Below are 13,424 nucleotides of genomic sequence, written 5' to 3' on the forward strand. Positions count from 1 at the left end.
ATGCGTTTCTGTACGGTTACCTGCAAAATAAACCTAAGTCCAATCACAGCTGTTAAATAACTAACTATTCCCAAGCAACAAGAAATGCCTTTGAGTCACCTTTTTCTTCTTGCTTATTTATTTCGAAAAAACGAAAGTCAAAAACAAACATTTGTACAGATCCACCCTCTCGCACTAGACATGGAACCATCAGAGGGCCGCGAGCCATAATACAAAAGATTATACTTCTCTAGCATACAAACGGTTATCTTAGGGCGCAAAACTAAATTTCTCAAGTTCCGTTTCACTACATTGAAACACTGCAGGCGGTTTCAGTCAGGGACCCAAACCGAGAGCTGTCGGACAACGCTCCGATTCCCCTGGGAGGTGGTTTTGTATAACGAGTGGAGATACATTATACAGGATCCATCTGCTGCTACAAACGGTTCGTCACTAAAGCAGACCAGGCGCTTGGGGACGGCGGCTTTAACACTGAACTACCGTCTCCTTCCGGCAAGAGACGACCATACGACTTTTTTCACATTTACAAAAAAGTAGCTTTTCGGATTCTCATACGTTTGTAACAGAAAACAAATACATTTAAGCTTCTCGGTTATTAAGGTTGTATAAAATAAACCCTTTGTAGTGCCCCGTTGCTAAATTCCATTATTTTGAGAATCCAGTAATGATAAAATAGGATTGTTTAAATGCTGGTCTTTCGGCCCACTGGGTGAAAACTTGACTGAAAAACGTTTTTCCTGCGTTTAAAATACATGTACATCATGCTCACCATAGAGCCCCCACACACACGCACACACACACACACACACACAGCTGACTAAGTACGAATAAGGTATCTGACTGTAATTTCTCCCTAGAGTCAACAGGGCGCAACCATGATTCGCTTTTATTTTCTCACATCAGCAACATATGGACGATAAAAATAAAGTCACGACTAGTCATAAAAAAAAAATCCCGTTTTCGTTGTGTTTGTTTTCAAGCTCAGTAGAAGACTGGAGGGGAAGGTGTTGATGTTAGTGTCTGGTGCGCAGAAATATGAAGTTCTCACTGAAGGTCCTCAGTCTGGGGGAGGGAGGGGGGTGTCTTAGTCTTATCCCTGTTTCAACCGTCATGTCTTTATTTCACCGTGCCCATGTTGTGACTGCGGATGGAGCACCAAGCCATGAAGATATCCCTGAGAGAGAAGAAAACCAAAGTATATGTTATTATGAATGCGTACATACTAGACAGGCATGTGTCTGTAAGATGCATTTTGCAGTTCACTCCATCATGCATCACTTTGTCCGACCACCGTTTGCATCTAAAGCAACATTAATGGGGTCTATCACAACTATTATAATTCATCAACCACAGCAGTGCTTCATTTGTCTTAAGAACTGTAGGCGATACAAGCCTCCAATCAGGTGGAAGAACTCAAACGCGAGAATTATGTTTGATATAAAAATGTATGGCTTCATACCAACATAGATCAAGTGTGGCTTGTCTTAAAGGAGACATATTATACCACCAGGTGTGAGCGTGATTAGCCTTACAAGCTGTTTCGAAAATCTGCCCCATATGACATCACTAGTGGGCGTGTCCACCTAGATCTGTGCTGGATCATGAAGGTTGCAGTTCTCCAGTCAGGGAGATCAGTCTACCAGCCTACCCAGTCGACTGAAGAAAACGTTGCTCATCTATCCAGCACAGATCTAGGTGGAAACGCCCACTAGTGATGTCATATGGGGCAGATTTTCGAAATGGCTTGTAAGGCCAATAACACTCACACCTGGTGGTATAATACGTCTCCTTTAAGAACGTAATGGCTCATATCTAGCGTGTTTTACTGCGCATTTGATAAAACTCTTGAATCACGAGACACAGGACAACATTTGCCTTGCCCCCCCATGTGAAGTACCATTCTAAAAATGGATGCATGTTTTAAGAGCCCAATACAACAACCGTCCTCTTCCATCAATTGGGTTTCTTTGATCGAGACGTGGCTGTAGGGCTACACACCTGCAGTGATCGGCGACGCACTCGTTGCTGCAGTACTCCCGGTCCCAGTCAGTGCTGTCCACCGCAGGGTTGGTGCAGCCTGCCCGGACGCACACGCTGTGGCCGTCCAGGGCCTCCCCCAGCTCCATGTCCGTCTGGGGACCCCAAACCAACATTAGGATTCAACGATGAATACAGCGAGCGCTGTCATCAAACAGCACTCAATAAACTATTGCTCCAGTCGAGTTAGTTCATATGGGCCGTGATACAGGGGTAGCAGGCTTTATAGTCGCCGTGATGCACGGTTGGGGAAGTTTGCGGAAATCCACGCACCTCCCAAGCCATTTTTAGTTGCCGTGACACTGGTGTGGACGTGCGGTTTGCACACTCTGGGTGAGAAGCATTCAAATCTCAGGAGGTTGATACATTTATCAACCAGTCGCCGAGGTTGGGGGGGCACGGCTACTACGAGTTATGAACAACCGTCTCAAATGACTTAATTTACCCACTGTAAACGCAACAATTATGTTTAATCATCATCAACCCACAGACATTGTCCATTCACGTTGATAGGTATGAATGTTGACCTGACATAAGTTAAGTTGCATTACTGCCATAACAAAATGCCCCCCCCACCCCACAATCATAACACAAGCACCTGGACCGTAGAACGGTGGGCTGATGTGTTCGCTCACCTCCTCCGACGAGAACACCTCGGCCACCACCTCCTCGTCCGCGTTGCCGTCCAGGTGGGCCGAGTTGACCACCTGCAGCGCAAGGCTGGGCCCGGACACGGCGGTGGACAGAGCGCTGGTCGACAGGACCGTCGCCGCCGCCGTGGTGACGATGACAGGCCCGCCCTTCCCGCCCTGGACGGAGGCGGGGACGATCTTGATCTGCAGCGGGGGCGGCGGCACGGCGGCTCCGGCGGCCGACATGGCCGAGGCCACGCCGGCCTCGCGGGGCTTGGACGCCATCTGCAGCGGCGGCGGCGCCGGCGCCATCTGCTGGAGGCGGGGCGGGCCGTGCTGCATCTGCTGCATCTGCTGCAGCGGGGGCGGCAGGCGGGCGGCGGTGCTGTACGTGGCCACGGGCTGCAGCGTGCGCACGCCGCTGGGCAGCACCGTCACCACCTGCCCACCCGCCGGCAGCATCTGCCGCGAGATGATGATCTTGGTGACGCCGGGGGGCGCCGAGGAGGTCGTCATGGCGACGCTGCCCAGCGGCGGCAGCATGGGCTTGTTGGCGCCGGTGCGGGAGCGCGTGGTGACCTCGGGCACGTCCAGGATGATGTTGGAGGCGCAGATGTTGGTGATGGTGTTCTCCTCCAGGGGCCCGCTGGGGGCCAGGCGTGCAGCCGGCACCATGGCGACCACGGGGGGAGCGGGGGGGGGAGCAGGGGGCGGGGGGGAGGGGCTGGTCTCCATCACCTCGCTGGAGGGCTGGGCAAAAACATGAATGATTGGATCTGAAGAGCAGGCCACGTGGTTCAGAAGACAAGCAGGTTAAAGGGAGGGACCACGAGAAGGAGGCAGAGGGCGTGGTTACCTGGGACATCTGGTTGGCTCTGTATGCTGCCATCGCATGGAGGTACTCCTTCTTAGCCATTTCTGTTTTTCTTTTATACACCTGGCATGTAAAAAAGGAGAAAGAACAATTATTTATGGATTATTCATCCATGACAAGAGTTTAACATAGTCCAGGAGTACCCAACGCGAGACTGCGCCTCTGGATGTGCAGAAATGTGCCAGCAACAATGGCATGGATTTATAATCACATATATTTAGCTTCAGCTGGATCTTAGTGAGCCATTGAGTTAGGATCTGTATTGGCTCGTTGTTGTTAAATATCACTCAGTCGACAAGCAGCAAAGACCAATCCATCCATCCATCCATCCATCCATCCATCCACCAGCCAGCCCCCTTGGGGTTCCTCTCTTTCTAAAGGGGTGGCGGGGCTCACCTGTTTCTGCTCCTCGGCCAGGCTGTCCCACATGGAGGCCACGATCTTGGACACCTCTCCGAACGAGGCGTTGGGGTTCTGGCCCTTGATGGCGGCCTGTGTGTCCCTGAAGAAGAGCGCGTACGCCGACACGGGCTTCTGGGGCTCGTTGGGGTCCTTCTTCTTCCGGCCCTTCTTGCCGGCCGCAGCAGCCGCCGCCAGGGCCGTCACCGAGGCCAGTGTGGCCGGCTTGCCCCCCCCTCTCCGGATGGGAGCCGAGGCCAGCAGGGTGGGGCGGGGGGGCATATGGGAGGGGCCAGAGGAGGAGGCGGAGGAGAGGGACATTGGAGAGTCGACCAGGACACTCTTCAGAGCCCAGAGTGGCGGTGGCAGGAGGAAGGGAAAACAAAATAATCACCAGGGAGGCCAACGGCAGACCGCTCGCAGCGCCCACACATGCAGTAGCCTGGCCCGGAGGGAGTCATGACAAGGGTTTGGTTCAGGCATGCAAAGGGCCCTTTCCGCAGAAGCCATTTTGACTTGTTCTTGAAGGTAAACACCGGTGTAATCACTAACAATTAAGAAGGACCTGTTCCATTTATGTGGTCCAGGACCATCCCATCACAGGGTCAAAGTGGCTGCTGTGTAAAAGATCTATCGATATCATGTACACGCCAGCAAATAAAGCAAATATTAATAATATCTGTGTAAAGCACCAAACAGTTAGCAGATTTACCGTTTCATAATTTGGTATAGCAAACAGTGAATTGAGATGCATGTCATTGAGGTAGCGATCGAAACCCAGATCCTTTCAGCTGGGAGTCAAACACCCTAGCCATAACAGAATTGTGCCCTCACATCTGGCTGCAAAATTAAATGGTGCTGTACCACCCGACGCCTATTCTGGGCTTGGACCGGCCCACCCTGCATTCCTTCCCAAAATGGCAGTGGCTCAGGAGGTACAGCAGGTTACCAGCCTACCGGAAGTTGGGTGGTTCTATCCCCGCTTACTCCTAGCTAGTGTTCCTGAGCAAAGCACTAGCCCATCTGCTACCGACAAGCTTGCCGTCGTCATGCGTGGTTGTCATGCAAGGCGACAGCCAGCTTGTTTTCACTACAATACAGCCTCATTGCTTGCTCTTCATCCATGACAGACAGACAGACAGAGCTAGTTGGGGGGGGGAGACGTACCCGGAAGTCGTCCATGTCGTCGTCCTGCAGGGAGCCGGCGGGGGACGCGGTGGCTGACAGCGGCTGATCAGGAGAGTTGGTCTGCAGCAGGATGTTGCCTGCACTGAGGCCCAGCCCCAGCTCCGACTGGTTGATGGTGGACAGCTGGCTGCTGCCCAGGAGGCCGTGGCCCATGTCCCCGAGCTGCACGTCGATGGTCATGGGCGAGGAGCTGCTGAAGTGGGATCCGTTCGAATTCCCCAGTTCCTGTAGGAGAGTGGTCTAGATTAGTCCCAAATAGACTGTTACTTTCTGGGATGGACATCCAAATCACACAGTATGAGCAACACAAACATAGTTTTTTTTGAGTGGTGTTTTACATTTCTCACCAGAGCCGAAGAGCTAAGCAGAGCTCCAGCTCCGCTCTGGCTCATCACCCCCAGGTTCAGGTGTTCGATGCCCTGGGAGCCGCTGTTGACGAAGGTGGAGGCGAAAGACGGATCGTTGGCTCCGACCACCAGGTTGCTAACAAGGCTTCTGGAGCCAACCTGTCCAACCACACCGTCCGAGCCATCTGAAAGCTCCCCAAAGTGGGACACCACATCGCCGACGTTGAGGGCTGAATCCGGGTCCAAGGATATCGGAGGGATCTCGAATACCTCATCGCCTAGGCTTGGGGTATGAAATGTCTGCTGGATGGGTAGAAAGGAGACATGAATGATGAATGACACGGTGAGCAGTAAACGTTAAACAAGACATTTACCATTGATAAAACGATGTACAATAGACAGGTGCACCAGGGTTTCTCTCACCTCTGCAGACAGAAAAGGGTGCCCTGATCCGGTGATGGTCAGGTAATTGTCACTGCTGCCTGGAAACTAAGTACGGAAGACAGATGGTTTAGCACATCCGTATAACCGCTTTATATCAAACATGATTTTTTTCTGCCAATATTACCTTATTCTCTGAGTATTCCCCATATGCCTGAGTGTCTAAGAACTCCGTGTCGACATTCTGACCACAGCTACCCGACAGATCAGAGTAAAAATTCAGATCCATCCTTAATACTTTAAAGATCAACGTGGACAAGTCTTCGACAGGCTTCTACACACATTAAACTACCACCAGTTATCTGATCCACTGAGGACGACAATGACCTATAATACATGGAGCTAGCCAGCCACCAGAAAAATCTAGCAGCTAACTAGCTTAAAGGGCTAGCCAGAAAAACCTGCCGGTTTTGGTCCCAAGAAGATTCACTACAACGTGTTGGATTATGCGCCAGCCTAAACCAGGTGTTCACCGTTAACAATGCTGTAATTTGATCGTTATACAGTTGTGTAGCTCACTTGGAATACCAAGTTTACACCAAGTAGCAGCAGCCATATATGTCGCCTAGTGGGCTACGTCGGCTCCGCATGCAACACAACGAGCTAACCCCACAGACAGAACCAATCGATGGACTATACTGCAACAGGCTAGCGCTAAGGCAGAAATAATCTATTTACAATATAGGTCTGATCATCTAACCGCGATCTATTGTCTGACTTTTGTCAAAAAAACACACACCTAAAAACACGATCAAATCTCCATTCTTTGATATTTTTGTTGAAGATGCGTATTTTCAGAGATAACGTCCGGTTTCGTTAAATCGATTATTGTAAATGCGCATCCTTTTTAACAATAGGACCAATATTGTTAGAGATTCATGATTTGGAATAGCTTCGTAGAAAAATAAGAGGTTACTTAGTTTTAAAGTTAATAGTTATCGATATTTTGTCACTTCGTATTCAGGTCTAACTGCAATTGTTATAAAAGGATGCGATATTTGTTCCCTCATTCTGTAAAATAGACATTATAATCAACTCAAACTACGTCAGAGGCCATTCAGATGTTATATTTATTGCTTCGCACAATCGTAGGGAATCTTTGAATAACCCCTTTTGGCAACTCTGCATAGTTTTAAAGTTGTATGTCAACAAGAGGCAGGTTCCTCTAAACTCAACCTCTTGAGGAAACCCTGTACACACTCCTTCTCAACGAGTTATCTTTGTATGTCACCTCTCGGCTTAGAATAACCGATTGAAATGTCTACCGTCTTACCTCCATCGTCAGAGAGCTTGGGAGCTACATCCATCTACTTATTGGAGGAACTATGGATACATTAATCAGCTAAGGAAATATCGAGTTTAAAAAACACTGCTTCCGGTTTCCTTTATTTCGGGAAATAGCGTCACTCGTCACGCAGAGGGCAAATATTGATGTTCAATTTGATCCAGACGCTTCACATTTTTTGCAAACCGCATTTCCCTTTCTGTTGTAATACTACAGAGGGCCAATAAATAACAATACGTGTATCTGCACCTGGCCTCCCAACAATAACTACTGTAATATATAGTAGTTCACAGAAAACTGAATGAGTGTGGGATATGCCAAGTAGACCTGTTCTGTATAGACCTCAGCATGGCCACACTGGTAGTAAGTTGCTAGAGCTGAGGTTAGTCAGGAAACAGACAAGTTAACAAAATCTCCCTTATTGCTCCTCATTCATAAACAAATCTAACAAAAATACACACTAGGTGACACAGTTTGAACTGTAGATTGCTGTTATTCATATCATAGATAAGTCAAATCATAAAACAAGAATAATTACTTGCAGCAGGTCGTCTTCACACACACAACAGACCAGCTCTATGTTGTACAATACAGCCCACATTCTCCTCCTTGCACTGCATCAGTAACTAATACACCCCCCCCCCCTCCCACACACAGTTCCATCATTTCCCTCCCCGATAGTGAAATAAAAAACAAATGTACATCAACACGATGGAGCCCTTTGCAGTTCCAGGACTCAAGACACAACAGTCTGATGCCGCCAAACGATCAGATCCGGGAGGAAGAGACTTGTCATGGGGGGAGGGGTCCTTGTCGGTCTGGGCTGGGGGTGGTCTTCAGTGGGCCTGTAGACTCTGCTCAGTACGCGGGTGTCCCTCCACCCCATCGAGTGCGCTGTCGTGCCAGGGGGACGGCGCTGAGGTTCTGGGGTAGGAGACGTGGTTCTCTACACAGCGAGTGGTCCCTGACGGGTTGGGACTGGGAATGCAATCGGTGAGTGGGCGGGGGGGGAAGAGAGAGAGAGAGAGAGAGAGAGAGAGAGAGAGAGAGAGAGAGAGAGAGAGAGAGAGAGAGAGAGAGAGAGAGAGAGAGAGAGAGAGAGAGAGAGAGAGAGAGAGAGAGAGAGAGAGAGAGAGAGAGAGAGAGAGAGAGAGCTTGTATTGAGGGTAGTGCTCGCTCAGTTTGTCCGAGGTGGGCGTGACTGAACAGTTTTGAATGATGGAGAGGAAGAGAGAAAACTTATGGGTGCAAAGCTGCTACTTTCCTGACGAAACAAGAAACAACAATCCTACATAAAACAGCACACATTCATCCATAATTTCAGAAGTTAATGATAAAAAAAAAAGAAATGACTATAGTAACATGATATTTTTTTGTTGAAAAAGGGCGACCAAGTCCATGGGCTGGGAAGGGTGGGGCGAGTGTTGATTGGTCAATCCTCCGAGCTAGAGGAGGAGTCAGAGTCTTTGGGCACCATGACAACGTCGTCCAGCAGGGCCTCCTGGTCCGAGCTGTCGTAGGTCCCCACCTGCATCTTCACGTCAAAGTCCGCGCTGGTGAGGAAGTGATGGGAGCTGTCCAGGTCCTCCTCATCCATCATGTAGGCCCCGTCCGAAACCAGCGTCTCCTCCTCCTCTTCCTCTTCTTCTTCCTCTTCCTCCTCAACCTCTTCTTCTTCCTCCTCTTCCTCCTCCTCTTCCTCGACTCCACCAAGCAGCGGGCTGGTCACCACGGTGACGGTGGGTTCGGCCGGCCGGTGGTGGCGGTGGTGGTGGTGCCGCCGCCGGCCTCTCTTGGGGATGTCCGAGTCTTGGGTCAGCAGGCGGTCGCTCAGCCTCTCTGGAAGGAAGCCCTGAGAGGGGAGAGACGGGGTCAGTGAGGGGGTGTGCACGCCTACACCCTCAACATGGAGGTCAGAGGTCTGTCAAGGACAGGCGTACAGGTGAGCTTCCTTGTACTACTTTAGAGGGGGAGGTCGATAGACTATTTCTGTTCAGGTAGAAATCAGAGGCAACATGACTCAGGTAGGGTTAGGTATCAAAATATGGAAGGAAGATATTTAAATCATTCCCAGGTAGTATCACCGGGTACAATCAGCAAAGAATTACAATTTCCCCTTAAAATAATACAAAATGTTAGAATCGAAAATAATGTGAGAATATGTATCCAGCTATGCAATTTCTTCAACTCAATTATATTAGTATGGAGATCGTTTGACCCAAAAATCTAAATCACGATTAAAATTTGATTTATCCCAGCCCTAAGCAGTGGAAGTGGTAGAGCTTACTCAAGAGCTAGATTATAGCTACAACCATGGTTATATTCTTACTACACTGTACTAAAGGCGGATGGTGTACGTACAGAGTTGCGGACGGTCTCGGACCAGTCGGGGGCCACAGCGTGTTCCAGGTTCTCCTCCAGGTATTCCCTCAGGTCCTGCAGCATGGGGCAGAAGGACGCCCCCACCTGGAGATACAGAGCAACACACTCACATCAGCACCACCACATACTGCCATTCAGCTGACACACCGAAGGGGGCACTTTCCACTGAATTGTAATTATGTCAGATTGGATTGCTTGAGATACATTACAACAAATATGTTTTTACTTGAAACGTGAATATAACTAAAACAACGCTGTTTTAGTTGTGATGGTGAATCTGCTCTCACCTTCTTGCCCGTCCTCATGTGAATGATCTTGACCTTCTCACTGCCGGTCAGAGCCTTGTCCGCCCTCCTCCTCCTCCTCTTCCTCTTGCTCCTGTTTACTAGAAGCTGAAGACACAAACGAATGACAAAGGTTGAGTGGTTACATTTATATACGATTTTTTTAAATAAAAATAAATAAAAATCGGCCTATCCCTAAAAAGATACCAGAGATCAAGGATCAAATCATCAGATGGGCAGATCATGTATTATGATGGAGCAGAAGGAGACAAGTGGAGATGTTGTCACAGTACCTCCAACATGTCTCCCTCCACTTCATAATCAGGGTTCTCCTTGAGCCAGGTGGGCGGGTCTCTGCGCCGAGGGGTGCGTTCCATTGGGTCGTGGTTCAGTCCATCCGGGTCTGACAACTACAACGAGTTAAGACTATTTAGCGGGGCCTTCCCTGTGAACCTGAGTCTCTACACGTTCGTATGGAACGGCACTACAGACAGACCACTAGTTGTGTGTTTCCGCAGGCTTCCTGATTGCGGTTACATGACTAAACGTATTATTTTGTTGATTGATCGGACAGATTTTCCTCATGAGGTTTCAGTTTTACACAATATAGTTTGAAGCCTCTTTGGAATTTCCTGTTGGTCTGCAGAGGCGATGGAACCAGCATTCCTTATTTGGGCAAAACGCATTTAAGCCAAAACCTCAATGGTCAATAGAGGGTCACGTGTGCAGCACAGCAAGTTGAAATGTACCTCTGGTTCCTTGTGTCTCTTGCGGCTGCTGCTGCCGCCGCTGCTCTCTGCGACCGAGCCGTTGGGCATCAGAGCCTGCTTGGAGAAGGTCAGTTTCAAACCCTCCTCCTGGTAGTAGAAGAGACATAAGGTATATACTTTAGCCCACAAGGACCTATTCATCACAGTTGGTACGTTGCCTTTCAATGATGCCAATCATGTATGTTCGTTATAATCCAAGGTGTAGGGCGACCATGTTATGAAATGTTCCTAACATCTCTAACGTAACAATCTGGTCAAGCACCATTCAGATTTGTAGGGGAAAAGTGGCTCATTTTATACACTATAGGAGACAGAATTTCCAAAAACAAGCCAATTTTGCACACTTCATACTCCAACTAACAGCCCCCATACTGTGTCCTGACCCAAGACCTTCAGATCAGCGTCAACACCCAGACCAGCTCTGTGAACACCGCCTCTCCTTCCCCCTCCGCCTCCCTCACCTTCAACAGCTTGACGGTGAACTCCCCGTCCTCCCCCTCCACGCCCCCGGGGGCTCCGGGGGTGCTGTTGGCCTTGCGCATCAGCCGGGCGAAGTTGAGCTCGTCGCCGGCCATCTCCTCTGAGCCCGGCGGGAGCTGGGCCTCCGACATGTAGCGCCGCCCTGCTGGCCACTGGCCGCTCAGCACCAGCGTACACAGGCTGTCCAGGCGGTTGATCAGCACGCGGTCCTGGAGGGGGACCACCACAACAACACGGGGGGGGGTCAGAGAGACATTGGGTCTCATCTGGGTACGACGCAGAGTTCATAACCACTGTGATGAGTTCTGAGCTGGTCTCAGCGGTACCTTGGGCCAGTCCACTCGGAGGGGGTCCGGGGGGGGGGCTTCTCCCTGGGACTGACTCAGGGACAGTAGGCTGTTCTCGTCGCCGTCCTCCATCTTCAGACGGGCTGGGAGAGGGAGAACGTATTGTAAATATTACCGTTAGGTGTAAATGACATTTGAATCCAACAACGTAGTCGCCTAAACTCTGTGGCTTCTTTGCGTCCGCGAGACTTTACCTGTTCCGCCGTCGCTCTCCCCGCTGTCGTCGCTGCTCGCCGAGCGCTCCGACGAAGACGAGCCGGACTCCGAGTCTGAATCTGAGTCCGAGCCGCGTCCGCCTTCCTCTCCTCCCTCCGCCGCTCTCCTCTCCGCTTTCCTCCCTCTGCTCCTCTCCGCCTTGAAGCCCCAGCTCCGGCCACGGCTCTTGGCGTCATGGTGGCTGAGCGGGGTGCTCTGGAGCTGGGCCCCCATCGGCGCCACGCCGGCCTCCACCTCCACCTCCTCTTCCTTCACGCCAAGCTCCTCCCCTTCCTCCAGCTTGGGCGTGGAGAGGGGCGTGGCCGGCCGGAGCGCGGCGGCGGCGGCGGTGGGCGTGGCGGGGGGCTGGGGCAGGTTCTGCTGGGTCATCAGGAAGTCCTGGTGCACCTGGCTGAAGCTGAACTGGGTGTCGGCGTAGATGGAGAGCTCGGTGCGGCTGACGCCGTGCAGCGAGGCGCCCAGCATGAGCTGCCGGTCGTGTTCCGGGGTCACCCACCAGGCGGGCAGCTCCGAGCCGGCCGGCGCCAGGAGCAGCCGCTCCTCCAGGGAGGGGTGGGGCAGGACGCGCTCCCGCAGCCGTCGCAGCAGGCTGATGCGGTACAGCGTGCGGGAGGCTCGCTCCTCTGTGATGGGCGCCAGCGACTGGGACAGCTCCGACGGCTCTGGGGGGCGAAGAGAGGAGAAACACGCCTGAGTCTCTGCGGTGACCGATCGGATGGGGGGGGGTAGTGCTGCGTGTCATGACTCATAACAATGTCATTTGGGTGAATGATGACATTCAATAGGAATAAACATATACTCTTGAAAACTCCATATAATGGGTTTAATCACCCTTGAAATAGGCCTAATGAACAAATCACATTTATATTAAGCCCGATCCGGGAATGAACCAACATACAATTGAACATCCCGTGAAGTCCTCGACAGACAGACAGACAAACGGACAGACACAGACACCTCCAGCATCTCTAAAGAAACTCAATGGCAACCAACCATGGAAACCAGCCCCACCAACAGACGGTTCCTCACCCTCGCTGCGTGCGGGCCTCAGGTGGCAGACCCGGCGGCACATGGCCACGAAGGCCCGGAAGTAGCGGCCCAGGCTCTCGTCCGTCTTCTTGTCCAGGCGGGCGAAGCTCCGGAAGCGGGTCCAGTCGTAGTGGGGGTCCTGGTCCTCGGGCAGGCCCGGCTCCTTCTGGATCTTCTCCACGCCGAAGGTGGACACCACGCGGTAGAAGTCACACTCCTCCCGACGCGTCCACCTGGAGAAGCAATGGGGAAGGGGATTGAGGTTTTACAGGGGTTTGTCTGGATTAACAGTAGGAGAACACAGGCCGATGCCTGTGGTCTGACGGTAGGCCTTTTGGAGGACAACACCTAACCTTTGTGAATGACATTCATCTCAAATCGAATAACTGTGAGACGCTTTGGACAAAAATGCTCTCCAAACGTTCTCAAAAGGGGAGAAAACAAACTCAGGAGGAAGTCTTTCATGACTCAACACAAGTCAGGAAAGTTGTTCTTCCAAACACTCCTTCCCCCTTTTGATTCGCTTGGTTATTCCCTTCCCCCAAAGGAAGTGTTTGATTTTGGTTGCCCTTTCAACAGCTTAGGATGGCGTTGTTTAACGTGGGCCTGTGACGGCCATTTGAGAGTAATTGATGCAGGGCTCAACAGTTGAGGAGGCCTTTCTGCAGTTGACATTTCTACATTTCTACTGCACCATCGCTCAGGGCTCCCGT

The 13,424-nt window shown here is 51.0% G+C and overlaps 2 protein-coding genes across 9 annotated transcripts in view; both read right to left on the bottom strand.

The window, feature by feature from the left end:
- Positions 1-7,303, bottom strand: tox4a (TOX high mobility group box family member 4 a). 6 transcript variants are annotated; one of them, XM_079750887.1, is made up of 9 exons: positions 7,192-7,303; positions 5,901-5,966; positions 5,478-5,777; positions 5,110-5,370; positions 3,940-4,284; positions 3,526-3,606; positions 2,673-3,419; positions 1,999-2,132; positions 1-1,174 (listed from the first exon to the last, which is right to left on the bottom strand). In XM_079750887.1, exons 1-9 carry the CDS (start codon positions 7,195-7,197, stop codon positions 1,117-1,119), a joined length of 1,998 nt encoding a protein of 665 aa, XP_079607013.1. In that variant the 5' UTR covers positions 7,198-7,303; the 3' UTR covers positions 1-1,116. The 6 variants fall into 6 exon arrangements, with proteins under 6 accessions (XP_079607013.1, XP_079607012.1, XP_079607009.1 ...); XM_079750886.1 differs by having other exon boundaries at positions 5,478-5,780; XM_079750883.1 differs by lacking the exon at positions 7,192-7,303 and adding an exon at positions 6,046-6,504.
- The window catches only part of chd8 (chromodomain helicase DNA binding protein 8), a 26,557-nt gene continuing 20,426 nt past the window's right edge, over positions 7,294-13,424 (bottom strand). For all 3 annotated transcript variants that reach the window (XM_079750871.1, XM_079750870.1, XM_079750869.1), the window contains 9 exons: positions 12,712-12,944; positions 11,661-12,344; positions 11,446-11,549; positions 11,101-11,328; positions 10,619-10,726; positions 10,163-10,279; positions 9,873-9,977; positions 9,565-9,669; positions 7,294-9,055 (listed from right to left, as the gene is read on the bottom strand). In XM_079750871.1, the coding sequence (XP_079606997.1) occupies positions 8,636-9,055; positions 9,565-9,669; positions 9,873-9,977; positions 10,163-10,279; positions 10,619-10,726; positions 11,101-11,328; positions 11,446-11,549; positions 11,661-12,344; positions 12,712-12,944 (2,104 nt within the window). In that variant the 3' untranslated portion in view covers positions 7,294-8,635. The remainder of the gene's footprint in view (positions 9,056-9,564; positions 9,670-9,872; positions 9,978-10,162; positions 10,280-10,618; positions 10,727-11,100; positions 11,329-11,445; positions 11,550-11,660; positions 12,345-12,711; positions 12,945-13,424) is intronic.

The sequence above is a fragment of the Pollachius pollachius genome (assembly GCF_949987615.1).
Source record: "Pollachius pollachius genome assembly, chromosome: 14".
In the NCBI taxonomy this organism is placed as follows: Eukaryota; Metazoa; Chordata; class Actinopteri; order Gadiformes; family Gadidae; genus Pollachius; species Pollachius pollachius.

Bases quoted from the DNA above. Each gene is read 5' to 3' on its own strand.
- tox4a (XM_079750882.1), bottom strand. From the start codon at position 6,147: ATGGATCTGAATTTTTACTCTGATCTGTCGGGTAGCTGTGGTCAGAAT. The intron at 5,781-5,900 runs GTGAGAGAAACC...CTACCCATCCAG, and splicing joins ACCCTTTTCTGTCTGCAGAG to CAGACATTTCATACCCCAAG. The intron at 2,133-2,672 runs GTGAGCGAACAC...TGGGGTCCCCAG, and splicing joins AGGTGTTCTCGTCGGAGGAG to ACGGACATGGAGCTGGGGGA.